This window comes from Cydia splendana, chromosome 5, assembly GCF_910591565.1.
Source record: "Cydia splendana chromosome 5, ilCydSple1.2, whole genome shotgun sequence".
Classification (NCBI taxonomy): domain Eukaryota; kingdom Metazoa; phylum Arthropoda; class Insecta; order Lepidoptera; family Tortricidae; genus Cydia; species Cydia splendana.
The window spans coordinates 18,045,941-18,063,945 of NC_085964.1; the positions used below are offsets into that span (position 1 = coordinate 18,045,941).

The 18,005-nt window shown below is 36.2% G+C and overlaps 1 protein-coding gene across 1 annotated transcript in view; it reads left to right on the forward strand.

Annotated features, from left to right (window-relative positions):
* Positions 1–18,005, forward strand: part of LOC134790396 (MAP/microtubule affinity-regulating kinase 4) — a 92,803-nt gene that overhangs the window by 58,806 nt on the left and 15,992 nt on the right. The window contains exon 3 of the mRNA XM_063761163.1: positions 17,613–17,829. Coding sequence (XP_063617233.1) covers positions 17,613–17,829 — 217 coding nt within the window. The remainder of the gene's footprint in view (positions 1–17,612; positions 17,830–18,005) is intronic.

Below are 18,005 nucleotides of genomic sequence, written 5' to 3' on the forward strand. Positions count from 1 at the left end.
TCATCCTTTTTGAAGTCGGTTTCATTTTTTTGTAAAAAGTTTTTATTTTACCATTTTTAGTTTTAACGCATTGTTAAGAGCGCGACGCATGAATGAAAAACAAGATCATGTTTAACACTAAATTCGTGTACCTATTACTTTAGTAAATATGTAATCAGGAATTTTCTCGAGTCCGTCTGGGAAATTATAATTCCTGTCAACTAAATCCATCCGCCCGCCCCGCCACTGACCCGATCACTCAACCTCACAGCAGATCAACCCCTGATCCAGGAACCCCTCGATCCTGAACCAGCAACCCTTCAACCGCCATCCCCGACCCCTTAACTCCTAACCCTAACCCCCGATCAGTAGCCTTACCAGCTTTACCACGAGTTTGACATTGATATATTCGCTAGCATGTGTGTAACTTACTTCCTATGCATCTCGCTCGTGAGATGCATAAAAAGTTACATTTAGATGCATAAGACGTTTAAGCGAATATGTCAATGTCAAACTCGTGGTAAAGGTACAGTTGCAGTACATCAAATTGGTGGTTTTCGGAAGCAAATGCTCGAGTTACTTTAGAAAACCCCGAAATCACTTAACACGTGCCTTTAAAAATTGAGGAGTTCCCTCAATTCCTCATGGATTCCATCATCAGACCAGAACCAAAAATAATACGGAAACACCTTGGAGGTAACTTCTTCCAAACAAAAAAAGAATTACTCAAATCGGATCACAGGTACCGGAGTAATCGTTAAACATACTTACATTTAAAGAAATCATCATCATTATCATCAAAATAATCATCATCATCAGGTCTACTTCATCAAATTTGTGGTTTTCGGGAGAAAATGCTCGAGTTGCTTAAGAAAACGCCCAAAACATCATGCATGTGCCTTTAAAAATTGAGGAGTTCCCTCAATTCCTCATGGATCCCATCATCAGAACAGAACTAAATTAAAATGGGACCAACTCGGAGGTAGCTCCTTTCAAACAAAAAAGAATTACTCAAATCGGACTACGGATGTCGGAGTAATCGGTGAACGTACATAGAAAAAAAAAGAAAAAAAAAGAAAATAGCCACAACCGAATACAGAACCTCCTCCTTCTATGAAATTGAAGTCGGTTAAAAACTGAATGACTCGGCCACTAGAAATTGCGCAAAGTCCTGGGTATGATTTTCTCTTTTACACACACTAATGTTGGGCTTGGGGCTATTTAAAGTGATGCCCTATAAACGTAGTGTCGTTGTCTAAAATAAATAAAACGATTTCACGTGCATCATCATCATGTTCGGGCACAGCGTGAGTCGCTGGCCCTGTACTATTTATTCAAGGAAAACCTTTAGTGCCACTGTCACAATGGGGGAGCCAAGGATAAAATGGCTTTTTGGAAAACAGATACCTACGTGGTTTTAGGCATTGTTTTTAATTTATTTGCCCCTTGATTGTTTTAACTTAATTCTTGCAAGTTCAATTTTACTTATCTACTTTTTAGTGTTCTTCGTCCGCGATAGTGGCTTTGTTAGTTTATGTGACTGTCTGCATGATTATTACAATTCGATAATTCGGAAGCTAAGAAAATTTAAACTTAGTAGTCAACATTTAAATAATAATGCCTTCCGGCAAACTTCTTCAACTTGTATAAGACTTTTGGTACCAAGACCAAATGTCATAGACGCGATAGTTAACGTTAATAGTGAAATTACAATAAGCACTTGCAATGTTACCTTTTCATTTCCACGACACGCATTCCACCTTAATTTTATTTTCATCCAAAAATAATAGTCGGTAATCTTGGGGCTTTCATTTTCTTCCCATCCCTTATCCCGCCTGTAACGCCTGTTGGTTTGTTTTTTTTTCTTCGTCAAAACTCCTTTACGAGACATTTCTCAGGCGGAGTTGCGGAAATCCGGTAAGATTGATATTTATATAAAGCTCCCTTTCAGTTTCACACGTTTATCTTATTCTGAATATTGCGAGGATTTTCCATTTTCTTACCCCAGAAGTAGTTTACTTAGTTTATTACGTCATTCCGTCCGTGTTTATGTTTGAAAAAGTCTTTACTGTAGCTTTGACTTACATATTATGTATAAATATTATATAGAACCAGTAAACGGTAAGTAACCACCAACCAACTACTAAACAAAACAATATTTTTCTTCTTGTTTCTTATATTTTAAGTATTTTAACTCCTCAATTGTTCTTCACATTTGTACCTACTTGAGTGGCAATAGTAGCATATTTAATGAACATTGTAATCGGCATTATTAACAGTGACAATAAGCTTAAGATGCCTATCGACATCAACATAGATCACCTATTTAAATAATTATACAGCTATTATAGTCTAGCGCAGAATCTGGTTAGACATGTTGACCGAAATCTAGTTAGGCATGCTATTACAATGGCCTTGAAATTCCGAGGAAGTGTAACGAGTTGGCAGTCCATACACTATCTCGGAGTCATTATCATTGAGCCGAATACTGATGCCGTGATGCCCGTTCAATCATTTGCCATTGCCAATTAACTTGTCGATCGCAATTTCATTTCAAATTGAGACATGATGATGTCCGCTCTGGGACGTGATGTCTTGTTAATTAATCATTTTGTTTATATCATCTGCGGGATGTTTATCCGCAGACTTCCTATATGTATAAATTTATTGTTACTACCGTGTAATTAACACGTGTTGCCAATACAGTTTATTGCATTTTCTATTTTGTACAGATGTAATTTATGACATGTGAGTACATTAACCTTGCCTAATACCTATTTTGGTATAGTTTTATGATACCTACATTAGGCTGCATGTATAATTTGTGTATGTAGACGCTTTTTACCATAAAAAAGGAAAAAAAAATACGCACGCACCGCAACGATCATCATCCTCCTAGCGTTTGTCCCGTACTGTGACGGGGTCCGCTTTCCAGCTTACGCACTGCGATGAATGGATTAAAAAAACAATTGCACCCATTCCAGTGCAGGTAATAAAGCTATCTGACTTGCGAGGCTTCCGATGAACAAATCAGAAGTTCCTGAGTACACATCGCGGCCGTACACCGCGGCGCGGTCGTGTCGCCCCGTTATGTCGCGGCAGCACGCGACGGTGCTCCAACGGGATATGGGGATGCCACACGTGCAAATAAGTATGATTTTTTGCAAACGGGCATTGCAGTTAAAGGAACCAAATTGTGCTTTATGATTACGACAAAACTTTTATGAGATTATTATGAGATAGAGATACCTTGTATGAAAGTATATCTTAATTCCTGTATGATTTGAGGAAATATAAAACGTAAATACTAAAGTAAATATTAACTTACGATAAATACGGAACTGAAAATAATTTAACTATACTAAAAAAAAAACTTTATCAAAATTCAATGTAGCAAATAGACATTCTTCTCAAATTCAATTTACGAACGAGTTTGCAGTAACTTGGTAAAGTAACCGTTAGGACACGAATCGGTACGATCCGACCCCCACGCGTAAAACAGGCACGCAATAAAAAACGGCAGGCACTGCTTCTGCTCAATATTATGCCGAACACAACGTGTAATCTGAAACAATTCAGGTTGGGGCACCTTTATCTGACCATATATTCTGATTTGAGTCATAATTCGGGCTACACACATGAATATCTTATTAACTACGCGGCTCCCGAGGGGTAAGGGAAAGTTTCGTGGCGTTTCTGTCTATTTGCTTTCCTTTGCGGATTAAATACTGACTGAGCATTCATTAAATAACTGGAATGTATAACTGGAATAAGTACGCGTCTGTTGTATGGCTAACTTTTTTGTAACGGGATTTAATGAATACATTAGGAAATAATAAGGTTATATCTGCAAATGGTGAGATTGGTGAGGCAATCAATACGCAGTTCTTTGGAAAAAATAACTAAAACTATAAACTTATAATTTAATAAACAGCTATTCTGTTTCAGAACAACACTAATAAATACGATTTCTCACAATTTATAGCCTTAATTTAAATATTTATGACAACAACAGAAAACATTTATGGTTCAAATTGATCACGTCTTGTGGTGATCCTGTTGAGTAGGTAAGTAAATTTAAACAGTTTACCCTATCCGACTTTATATGTTTATTGCTGTACCGTTTTTACGTGGCCTTAAAATTCTATTCACGGCTAAAGTAATTGAAACCACAGTTAAATTATCATGGAATTCCGATCAGCCTAGTGATAAAATTACATATGTTTATGATATCTTACACATTATACAGCACTTTCATTCAAGAAATGCGGTACAAAATTATGTGCGTTCCTATCAAATGGCATTTGAATTGTGTCGTATGTAGGTTACTTCTCAATTATTCGGTTACTCTATTATGTTCTCGAAATTACAATTTTACGCATGTATTAGCTAACAAGACTCATAAACGTAATTATGTTCCATTGTATTGTAACATCGTTAGAAAGTAAGCCGTTTCGTCATACTATATAAATATCTATTCATTGAAATAATGCGGCGAACGACAACGCTTAAAGAAAAGCTTGGTATGATTGCTAAGATGGTAGGTATAAGTATGCATAATACTACCGGTGACGCGTGGGAGCCTATTGTGACGAGCTTTATTACGTTACTCGCTGGTGGAGCGACTTGGATGTGGAACAAATAAGTTTATTGACAAGAATGATACACCTTTATAAGAATACATGATTATTTTATAAGCAAAAATGATTTCAACGTTTTAAGATAAATAAATGGTGTTGTAAATAGTCCTAACATAAGTAAAATACAACTAGTCCTTAGTAGGTAGGTACTAATCACTAATTATCACTGTTTCATGAATGGTTTGGAAATTCGTAATTTTTATCAAACACTCCTTTGGCGTCAACTCCAAATTCAAACATAAATAGTACATAATTTTATAAAATAAATATACTTATCTACTCATACAAAACTCTTAAGACCAAAAAGAACATTCGGTCAAAGCGTGTTCCTCACAAACGAAGGAATTCCATAACCCGAGCTTATCTTACGCTATATCGTCCTCGGATTTCCACATGTATTTTATAGCGAATACGACACTTGGTAGGGCCTTTTCCATCCGAATGCCGTATTACATTAGTCGCACATTTGCATTCCCTCAATATCCGGAACCCTTCGTATGAGACTGCTGTCCTGTTACAATGTTATTAACATCACCTCGATTCATATATTGATTTAAACTAACACGATTTTCACTCATACTTTTATAACTAACACGGGATTTAATCACGTTAAATTTACGTTTATTTATGGCCTGGATTCAGTCCCGTGATAGTAATAAAATTATGACCTCGATTCATTCTAATGACTTTGTTTCATATAGGTACATATACTACAATTTGATCTGACCGAATGTTAAGTTTTGTAGAAGTATAAAAATGATTTCTGTTTGAAACCGAAAAGCTAAACGCAGACAATAATGGTTACTCACTTACTGTTACACATTTTCCGTGAAATAATATTCTGCAAAATAAAACATTTTAGTAACATTATTGAACAAAATTGGAGAAAAACCTGATTAAGTAATGGTTATATTGACAGCTGCAATATATGTACTTAAATTTATCGTTTTGTAATGTATGACAGGCTGGTGTAACCGGGAAAGCACGAAATAAATTATTAGATGTAGGTACTCGCGGACGACGCTCGTTCCAGACGTTTTTACATCCCTGACGACTCAATAAATTCCGTGTTGTTACACCAACAGCAATAAACTGAGAGTTACTACCGACAGCCAAGTAAGGGTGATAGGACGACCCGTCGATAAAAAATCTATTCGCAATGTAATTTTTACCGCTTTAATGGGTTACTTTATAGGATATTTCAATAGCTGCCAATTAGATTCAAGGTAACAGCAATTCCCTGCTGAGAGGACACAGAATCATTACAAATAATAGCTTGTCTTTACGTTGAAATTGCTCGAAAAGGGTGTTATTCCATAATTTCCACAAAATGCAGTGGTACAGGGGGTAATGGTGAAGGGAGTAACGGGTTTTTTTTACAAATTATGTTACTTCACAACAATACCAATCAAATCTGAACCAGGCAGATTTAAGTGCAATATTTTTAAGCGATAAACAAATTTTGCAATATATGTACTAAAATATTCTATTTGAATAATTTATGAATAAGCTATTCTATATTGAATATTATCCTTACCTAAATGTAGGTTCTTGTACACTATTTTCAACCATGGCCGAATGGTTGCGTTTGGGTTTGTCTTAAATAGGTATGTACCTACCAGTAGCGGCGGCTTCATACAACCCGATTCCCACCGGCTTGCCTAAAATATATTGCTACATATATATCCATAAGGAAAACACTACGTATTACCTTGGCATCGATAACACGATTTACTAAAGCTTCACTATTGATTAAATTTCAACTAATCATAGCGGGCGCGCGGGCAACTAAGTTTAAGCTTGAATATTCATTCATGAGCCACCACACACATAAGAAAACTCACGCACACGCTCATAAAGTTCGCTAAAGAAAGTCCGCGTATTTACGCTTCAAAATAACACGGTTTTGTATCGAGTTATTCATTTAAATAAAAACCTTAAACGTAACAATATAAGGTTTATATTGGAAAAATGCACGCACACAGTCAAAGTCCGCGAGTGGCGCAAGTGTATTCACTTGCTGCTTCATTTGAATTTAAACCTTAAATACAAAGAGGTAAGATTTATATTGGACTGTAATGTTTCACAATTTTGAATCGAGTCGCGTTTGCCGCTCGTGTGGTTAATGTTGCCATACCAACATTGAATTGAATTAATGGGTAAAATTTTATTGTATTTTGCTATCATTAATACCAAATTTTCAAAAAACCTTTAAAAAAAGAAATTTTATTACAAAATCCAAGAATATTATGGAGTCGCAAGTTTAGTTAAGGTAATTTGATAACGAGGGTTTCTTCAAAGAAAGTACTGTTTATAAATTTGTAGTAATAGGTTTTGGAAGTCGTGGGTGAAAAATGGAATAATTATGACAACACACAATTCCGGTTGTTGCCAAGATTTGTTGTTATTGTTGTTTTTATTAGAGTTTTATAGGTTTTAATGAGATTTTACTTAGTTTTGTGCATATATTTATATATAAAGACTAAAGCAGTGAATTTTTGAGTGTCATAAGTGTTGCGTATTGTTCGTGCAGGTGTTTCAAGGTCAGTCCTTGTTTTTAACAAGCTTTTATTAGGTCGACCTGTATGTAACTATGTAATGGAATCTAAGGTAACTAATTTAACCATCTTCCAAGGATCGTAGCGTCATGAAAATTGACAGCTGTATGTAGTTCTGATGACAATACAATAATATGATACTGTCGAACTGATCTGATGATGGAGACAGGAGGTCGCCATAAGAACTCTGTGATGAAACAACGCAACCTAATTGTGTTAGGGGTTTTTAGAATTGACTCGATGAGTATTAGTTGTCTGTCGTAAGAAAAGTATAGTCAGCGATAAAAGCTTGTACCAAAAATGAAATTTTTGCAAAAAACTTATTAGTTAGGATAGTTAGGAATTTAGGAGTAGGAATCCGCTTTTGTCATACTCGACATACACTGTTCATGTGACGTCAGTGATGACAAGTATGGCAAAGGTGGTTATACACTAACTGCAAAAGAACGCACCCAAGGACACACCTAGCGCTTTACTTTACCTTCGCTTATCATGAAAAAATAAGTACATAATGTAGGTGTTTTTTTTTGCTCCGAGTTGTCTAGCGAAAAATTCCACGCGCCGCCACTGGTACCTACTTGTTTCATCGGAAGTGTAATGAATGATGACTAGAAACCTGATATTTAACCTGGAAATTTCATAATTACGCCTCGAGTTTTATTTTACTCTGTTAACAATTTTGGTCATATCGATTTTAAAGGGTAAATTCTGTGTTAAAAGACCCGCCAAATCATGTTTTCTTTGACATAATTAAATAAGTGTCGAGTAATGATGGCGTTCCTTAGGCGTTAGGTAACACAAAGCTCTCCGGTTAAACGTTATTATTTAGCATTTCGTGACATAGCATGTCTAATGTACACATTTACACTTTCACTAAACCGATGTCAGATACGGTGTATTATAAATTTATGCTAGCGATTTCGTTCTTAAGTAGAGGGGCAGACACATGGTAATATTGCGTTATAAATGAACACAATAGGGATTTCTTGCGACAACACTCATACGTAATACGACTAAAACTCTTTGTATGCTAATTAAGGGCCACGAAAATAAGCGATTTTTTAAGTCTATTCTCTAAAAGCACTTATTTACTAGCCGAAACAGTCAGCAAATTTAAATGCTACATCTGGTCTATTCAGCTATCTACGCTTTTCACCTTACTGGGCCCTTTCGTCAATGGTCCTTACGGAGATTTTATGAGACCAGCCGCGTATGATCGGAGGTGCTGACTGTTTTATAGCCCGTCACAGTCTCGCGTAATAGCTCCCTGAAATGATATTAGGGAATTTCCCATTTCCTATCCCCTATTCGCATCGCCTATATACACCCGAAGACTAAAAGAATCTCTTTCATGTAATATATTTTGCTATCATCAAATCTTTCTTCACAAGCGCGATACGAGCGGACATCGTATGAATAATTTATTTAGTTATTATCACGTCTCTTTGTTTCCTTATTCTCTTATTTCAAAGCAAAGGAGGGAGCTATTTCCACATTGCCTCTGACGACGCTGGCGGCGATGCGGCCTCCTCAAAATGTTTGCTAGCAAACATCAGACTATCGCAACAATGGCTCTTATCTGTTGGCAACGAAACCGTCACGCGAGGCTGCACGGTGAGGGCCTATAATTTCATAACTCAGCACTAATGTAACTTTGAAGCATTTCTTTACATCCAAGATATGATAAAGTGTACGTCGGTATGTTACCTTGAAAAGTTTCGAAACTTTGCCGGTGGAGATAATCCTCCATCCTCCGTCAAACAAGATTAACCAAAGTCAGCGATGCGTTTCAGTGACAAAATGCTGCGTAAGAACAAGCAACTTTTATACAAACTTGATGGCCTCATATTTCACAAGTTTAAAAAGTACAATTTGTGGTCGCAGTAGCTTCATAAATCCTTGATACGAAATTGCTACGAAGCTCATGTTTAGGCCATTTACTAAAGTCGATAACTACTTAGTGGATTGGAGTCTTCGGAACTCCCCATAACAATAGTTTGGGGTTAATAAAGGAACTTCGGCATAGAATTCGGATAATTCCGGCTGCACAACGTAAATTGTTCCTCTTTGAGAAATATGGGTACCTACGTATCTACATCTACGTATATTTTATTGCAAATAAAGCAAATTGAATTAAATAGTATAGATAAAAATCTAGTCGTCCTCGTTTCTGAGGTTATTGGAGAGCGAATACGATTGCGACTAATTCCAGCTGTTATAAGGGATTCCGCGGCTTCCCTTCCGACTAGCTGGGACCCCAGCGTCCTTATCTTTGCAATTTCGTACAATCCCCGCTTTACTCTTGAGTTTTCGTTTTGAAATGTATTCCGCTGCGAGGTTTTCCTTTTCCAAATTGAACTGCATTGAATTAATCCAACGTTGATTGAAAAGTTCGTGCTCGGGTTTTGGATTTTCGAGGAAAACAGAATTCCTGAAGGTATAAAGTTTATTACTCTTAAGGCTTTGGCTCCATTATCTCAAACATGTTTATGAATATCAATGACATCTTTAGCAGTCCAGTTTAGAAAGTAAATCAGAACGAAAAAAATACTAATAAATATGTAGGTCAATGTTCGGAGCTCCCACGGATATTCGCGAATGGACAATAATCCATTTCGGCTTGTTTACGCTCACTGCAGGATATAAACCCCCCTTTGATGCTGTTTTTACCGGTGCCGTGCTATTCGCAGTCGGGTTTATCCGTGGGCCTCATTAAAGGCCGTCTGACGTGATGTGGGTGATGCGAGGCCCATTACATTTGGAGAGATTTGGGCCCATCAAAAATGTATACGTGACACAAAATGCCTCACTAAATTTGTTTATTAAACTGTTTTCACAAGAGCTTTGGACGTGTGTGCCTTCGTTAAACAACGGAATTTCGTTTGTATCTGTGTGTTTAAAATTTAAACAGTAAAACTAAATTCGATGCAACTATACAGAGTTAATTTGGTGATACTTAATCATTAATTCCTTTTATATTTTTATAATAGAAGATTGTTATCACAATGCAATGGCAATCACACTGTATAAAAGTAGTTTTTAAATATATTTACATAAAAATTACAAATACAGTTATAAATCATGGTAACCGTATGTTTTTGACATATCATATAGGGGGAATAAATAGGGAATAAAAAGCTCCGACTTGTTCCAAATGGTTCTTTCGGGACAACGTTAAAACTATACCTAAGTATATAGATATATATAATTATTCATAAAATTATTATCAACATTTAGGAAAATATACCTAGGCACTTACTTAAAATTACTTAAAATCTAACATATTCCAAAATAAAATTTATATATTCTACAATGTTTGTTAGTTACTATTCAAAAACTGTACAATGAACTATTTGAACAAAATCACGTAACAGCGAGCTTAATGCAATTTATGCGGATTCATCCAATCAAACTAAATCTGGAACACGACGGCTTTTTCAATTGCATTGTAAAATTGAACCAATTTACGAAGTAACAAACTTAAATTGGCCGCATAGCTGTTGTTTACAACTTACACCAGTCGGTGGCGGCCCAATCATTCGGGAAATTATCGAGGCGAAGGAAGTTGTGCTCCGTCGTAGGGTTGTCATAGCAACGGTTCCCTGGATTAAGCGAATGATGAGCTCGCCCCTCGACCTGTACGATTCACGACGGGCACTACTCAATTTAGTTTTTTCAGTTAGTGGGATAAGTAGTGTAGCGCGCTGGCAGGGAAGGTTGTTTTTCTTGTAGCTATAGCTATATTACGTACGTGCAAAAGTTAATAAAAACTATATTGCAGAATCAAGATCTGCTTTAAAGTCGTGACTATCAGACTAGCAGCTAACTCGTTAAAAACTTTGAATCCACTTGCCATTATGTGAACTTCAGTCGTTCTTTCTTCGTCTTTAATAAAACTTACGTTCAGTCCTGTAATGAACAAAGTTATTATCTATTTTGAACTGTCTTTGCAAATTTAACCAAGAAAAGACAAAAAGATTTCTATGCTCTGTCTGTTAAACGTCTGCTTATTCAAAGTTTAACTTTGCTAAACCTTATTTGACTTCCCTCCAATTAATAGTGCAAGTTACTTGTTTCTCTTTTGAGGACGTCGCGACGCCGAGGTCTTTGACCGCCGCGGACGCCTCCCCGTCGTCATGACAACGAATACCTACGTGGTCCCTACACGAGTTTGTGTAAAGGGTATGAGCTTGAAAAAGCTTATTATGAAAGCCTTTACAACTTTTAACCAGTTTTTATACCTCATTAAAATTATGCTTTTAGCCTCTGCGCTGCCAAAGGTACTAGTGTTATTTCTTTCAAGTTTTTAGTAACATTAAGTTTTTCGTTCTTTGTCCCAAGTTAACCGTGAAATATATGTTAAGTGTCGGTACTACCGAGCCCTCTCTAGATAAAAGCTAGTTTCATTAAGGTAATTAATTTTGCGGGTTTACATTTTGTAGACAACAAAGCCATGTTGTCCTTAGGTTAGCCATTTATCTTCCACTGTTCTAATGCTAATAAGGTCGCTGAACCAGGGCAGGTGTAAATACCCACGTAGGCAGAAGGTCTAAAAATTTGAATTAGATAGTTTTTTTTTTCATTATTGTGAAGCTTTAGTTCCCTTTTACTTATTTTCACTGCCACGATCAGAATTGTGTAAAAGGGCAATTTTATTCAAAGTTGTACACCCCGAAAAATGTTGTGTTGAAAATTAATCACATAGGAAATGGATGAAAGCTATTTTTATGGATACTTTTATGAGTAAATTTATGTAAAATGTAAATAATTTACTTGATTATTAAGTAATTAATAAAGGAAACAGGGTTTTCTTGAGTCGGGGCGAAGCGAGCGTTCCATTCCGAAACCAACTTGTATATGAACGTTTATAATAAAAACAAAAGGATTGAATGTTTGCAATGTGTTTAATATTATTTCTAAAAGAGTAAATTATAATATTGCACTTTCATTTTAACATAAATGTAGCCAACTTTTTTTAGAGACACTCGCATAATTCCACTCCGTGACTCGGAGGACAAAATGAATCAAACTTTTTCCCATTACTATATGGTTTTACGGGTTTATTCGATTGAATCACATGTAATTAAAATGATAAAAGTTTATTATTTTATATAAAATAATGAACACGTAACTTTATAAACAAATTATACAATATTTTAGCAAATTAAAATATTTCTAGCACGGGACAGTGACAGAACAATTTCTAAAGACGCGTCCAGAAGTAATAGCACAAGTCTAATTTTTAACACAATGTACCACCTCTGGAGTTGCAAGCGTCCATAGGTTACGGTGATTATTTACCATCAGTCGGGCCGTATGCATATTTTCCACCGATAAAAAAAATCTAAAGCCTTTATTTTTAAAATCGCAACATAATTAAACCTTTGTCTAAAAACCGGACAAGCGCGAGTCGGATTTGCTCACCGAGGGTTCCGTACAAATATAACTTATAATTTTTTTATTTTTCATTTTTGAGATTTTTCCCTGTACTTGTAGTGTAAGACGACATAACTTGAGAATTTCGAAGTTCTAGGTCAACAGGAAGTTATAAATTTTGATTCCCTTGAGAGTGTCGATATACTTATACGTTTTTTTGTGGCATAAATGGCCGTATATTTTTTACGTTAACTTAGAAGTTTGATTTATTCACAGTCACAGCTTCAAGTCTTTAGATGTAGTGAGATTTGGCTTGATACCCTTTATTTTTCCTTTATAACCGAAAGTTAAACCAGGTCTGGTTTAACTTATTCCTCATATAAGTACCTAAACTAAAACAGCACCACATTAAAACAATATGTATGCCGCGTTATACTTCCATACCGTAGACTTTCTTCGTTCCGCTTATACGAAACCGACGATTGGGTTTCGGAATGGAAGTTTCAGAATACTACCTCTGGCGACATTTAACTAAATATTTCATTAAATAATCTTAAGATAATTTGGATTCTGTATACGTTATTTGTATAAGTAATCAATGTAAAAAATATATACATTACGTAATTACCGGCAAATTTGGTTTCGGATGGTGGAACAAAATGTTACCACTGCGTACATGCACTTTCGATGAGTGTTTTTCGGGCAACTATTCAATGAAAAATTGCGGATATATGAAGTTTTAGATTAATTTTGCCACGCAGAGTAAAATGATACCAAATAGTAGCAATAATATTTTAAATTACACAATCAAATAGCGGTTTCGGAACGGAAAATTCCGCAATGTTCAGATTCCGTCTCAACAAATTTTAATAATTTTCACATAGTGTGTTAGTTTTTAACATCATATGTTTTAATAACATAATAGCGCATATATCAGTCTATATATATTTTGCCTTCGTTAAGTTCTTATACGAATAGTTTTTGAAAAAAATACTTAAGAAGTTCAACAATCGAGTTGGGACAGCAAAAAGCATGACGTTTTTTACCACACAATATTTTTTATTTAATGTATTATTATACTACATGACTAAATGAATACGCTAAATAACTAAAAACTAAATGAGGATTTGATTTAAAAAAAAAATTAATTTAATTAAGCCCTATAAATATGCAAACCATTATATCAAAAGTATGGGACAACCCGAAAACACTGTGTACAACTTTGAATAAAATTGCCCAAAAATGCTTTATATATATGCTGCCCTTGTCCATTTTTCGGATTTTTTGGTTATATAGGTCCATGATGCCGTTACAAATTACATATGTAATTGTAGCTACAACGCTACTGCTTTTTTATTTCGGTTGATTTGTTTATGTTTATTTATAGTAACTTATAAGTCGAGCAGAGTTGTCACCTGAAATCTAAATAATGAATAACTTTATAATAAATATTTAGTGATCGCTCCATCATCTCATAACAAACTAACTCTATTGTTGATGTTTGTTACCATTGTTGAAATGTAAACATTTGTTGTTATGATGCAGGCATCTTCATAATATTGGCTGCGACGGCACAAATAGCCTGACGGGAATTATTTATATTGTCCTTGCCTAAAGTACATACCTTCTTCTATTGTATTAGCAGAGTGAATGTGCGTTGTGTTATCACTTGTTTATTGTTATTGCCTCCCGTCTGGCAAATTTTGTTAGGGCTGTCGGCACTAACGTCTGGGATGCTTGCTATATTCATTGAAGTGGTTCTGACGCTTTTATGGCTATCTAACTTTACTTCAATATAAGATTGATATATTGTCCTTGTTAAATTTAATGAGCTTTAGTGTCATCACAGTAATTATCACAAATATCTATGTATTTGCTTTCATCGGGAGTTAATCCTAGAAAGGACGTGCTTCGCAATTCACAAACAAAATTAGATGTCACGTCATAAAAATATTCGTGTCTCCGTGATAACGTAAAGCTCTTCTCAAATATTTTTACCGCCTACATGTTTTTGTTAACGATTCGAGGTAGGATCGTTAACGTTTGTCGAATTTGTTATTCTAAGTAGTCAATGTAGGTTAGAGATGCAGCGGGTACATCTCTGCCCCAACGCGAAACAACCTTGTGTTACATTGTAAAATCCATTCGAACATGTACTTTATTGTGCTATATTATGGTGCACAATTGAGTAAGCTTCCCAATGTAACAGAAACTCTGCATAGGCGATTGCTTTTATTTTGGAAATGGTTTGGTTCCTCATAGCTTTTAGATTGCAATGGTGGTTTTATACTAACAGCCTGCAGTGCAGTTAACACTCGGTTGATCTACGTGAAACTGTATTCCATTGCTCTGTATCGATTGCAATATGAGTGTATAGATTTTTTCCCCAAAATCGTTAATTCCGCGTAGCAAATTTTCCATTCGCATTTTTTCCCAACCGAATTTCTACCCATACCCTTTTTTGTCATTCGCTTATATCTCTATCATCAAATATGACCTTCTGACATTTATCACAACAATTTTATTTCTTAGGTTAAAATTTTCTCATAATTAATACTTTCCAAGTCGTTTTATTCGCATTCTTTTTATTTCTTAGGCGATAATATTACCATGGTCCCACCGCACTGATTCTTTTAAAAAAACATTTAGTTTACAACGTAGCTAGACGGAGCCCCGCTTCGCTCCTATTTTTGGGGGGTTTGTCCTTCGGGCATCTGAAGCTACCTAACGAACCTAAACTACCTACACTTTTTGCCTCAAAGTGTAATGTTTTCATGAACGTCACACTAAATTAATAGGTCACACTAAATTTTTGAAAATAAACAGTGCGGTGGGACCACATGGTAATATTATCGCCTAAGAAATAAAAAGAATGCGAAAAAAACTACTTGGAAAGGAAAGTATTAATTATAAGAAAATTATAGCGTAAGAAATAAAAATGTTGCGATAATTTGAGAATAGAGAAACAAGCGAATGACAAAAAAACAGTATGGGCAGAAATTCGGGTAGGAAAAAATGCGAATGGAAAATATGCTACGCGGAATTAACGATTTTGGGGAAAAAATCTATAAACTGCAATATTTCAGAGTTTTGTGCCGTATATATATCGGTTTATTTGTAGGGTGAAAATGGTTTTTAAAATGCGAAAAATCCTAGGTTTCCACAATGTTGTGCTGTCTACAAAATAACTTATTTATAACATGAACGACCTTTCTTGGTATAAACATTTTATTTTACGTTCCTATTTACTTCAAATTACCAAGCTGGACGCGCCAAAGAAACAGATAAAAATCTACACTTGAAACATAACCTCTTCTGGTTCATTGAGTAAAAACTATTGACATCCGCTCGCGTAGAGAGATGAGCGACCCTGGCATCCCAGCACATGTACGAGCTGATGGACCGTGAATGGGTCGCGCAGGATACGCGCTCTGTTGCACCCATTGTCGTCTTCCGCAATGCACCGTGCCTACATGCATCGTACCCGTGATGATAACACCTAAATTATCTGCTAGGCTGTTCAGTTCAGCCTTGTTCTATAATTGAACATAGAACGAACGTTGATATCCGTCAGCCGAGACAGATGAGCGACCCTGGCATCCCGACGCATGTCTCAGTTGATGGACCGTCAATGGGTCGCGAGGGATCCTCGCTCCACCGCACCCATTGTCATCTTCTGCGTTGCAACGTACCTCTGCACGTGCCCGTGATGAATTTAGTTGCCTATATAATCTGTTGGGACAACTGCGCAGCTATTTTATTCAGATCAATCAATAGCTTTACTAATTCCGCTATCCCCTGAATCACTAATTGGATAGGTTGTATGTATCTTGAGTAATAGGGTTTTGGCTGCAAATGCACGGATAGTTTATTATATTAATAACCTGGATTAACGTCATATAACTTATATCCCAAAAATCAACTATGTACTTTCGTAGTCACCGAAATATCTTAATATCTTTAAAGAAAGTTCATTTTGTAGTCTATCCAAATATATGAATTTTGGGTATACATTTCATACATGCGAAGGGATTAAGTATAGCTTTGTCGAATTTGCATTTTAAACCCGGTGAAGCAGTGTGATTGATGATTTCGTTGCGTGCTAGGTAAAGGGTAGTTTCCTGAACGACATGTTTGCAGAATTAACCAGGAAGTAACGTTCTACTGTTTTTAGTTATATATGTATAGCACACCGTGACATACGAGGCAACTCGACGTAAAATAGTCATAAATCCGCTTCCAAATAAAACGTTAAAATCACGTAAGCTGCCAATTTCGCAGTTGATTATCCGTTCCATTCTTTTCTCGTTAGATAGATCAACAGGTAGGAATTATATTGGTACATAAATACATATCCATCGGTAAAATAATCTGTTGATTCCAATTCAAAAGCATATTGCTGAAATAACATATTTTAACAAGTGTCGATTACATTATGTAACTGTTCATGAGCTTAATTTTCACTGAGGATAATCGTATCAAAATTCGGGGAATCGCATAATTAAGTATTCCGTCCCGTCCAGTAAGTACGGATCTCATTCCATTCTGTGCCCATTGTCCGGAGCCACGCCGTGAATCGTATGCCCATATATTATCTATTCATTTGGCCAATGATTGAGCGTTTTTGAATATCACAGGGGATTGTGGAAAATGGGTTCACAAAACACAGACACTGCGATTTATTTGTATTACATATTTGAGTTTGGTTGTTTGACGAAAATATTTACTGTTTAGCGAAGCTCTTTCATCTAAATTACTTTCATCTCAAGGTTGAACGGGGGCGTTCTGAATAAGGTTCCATTTAATTAACTTATTAGCATATGTATAGCCAGCATACACGAGATAGAGAACAGTGAAAGCCTTTTATTTATAGACGCTTACCTTTTAAGGGAAACTATAGTGAGATCATTTCAAAGCATCACTATTCTGTTCATATTTTTTTGTATCGGATAGATTGAAAGTATTTTGTTTTATTACGAAATAACAGGGCTAATTCGTGACATGTTTCTCGCGCTTATCGTCAGAAAATATTATAAAGAAAACTCTCTCCTCTTTCCAGGGAACGAAGCTATGGATTATAATGGAATATCTCGGCGGCGGGTCGGCGCTAGACCTGATGAAGGCGGGCAGCTTCGAGGAGATGCACATAGCAGTGATCCTCCGCGAAGTGCTGCGAGGGCTGGACTACTTGCACTCGGAGCGGAAGCTGCACCGGGACATCAAGGCGGCCAACGTGCTGCTCAGCGAGATGGGCGACGTCAAGCTGGCCGACTTCGGTAAGCTACCTACATGTTTCATGTACTCCTTGATGACCAAGCGGGACCTCCCCGTTCCTGGCGAGGTGCGGGGCGTGATTACCTGCAATCGGAACTTAAATATTATTACAGTACATATGGTCCTATTTTCCCGCACTAGTGCGTAAAATAGCACTTTTCGTGCGTATGTCAAAAGT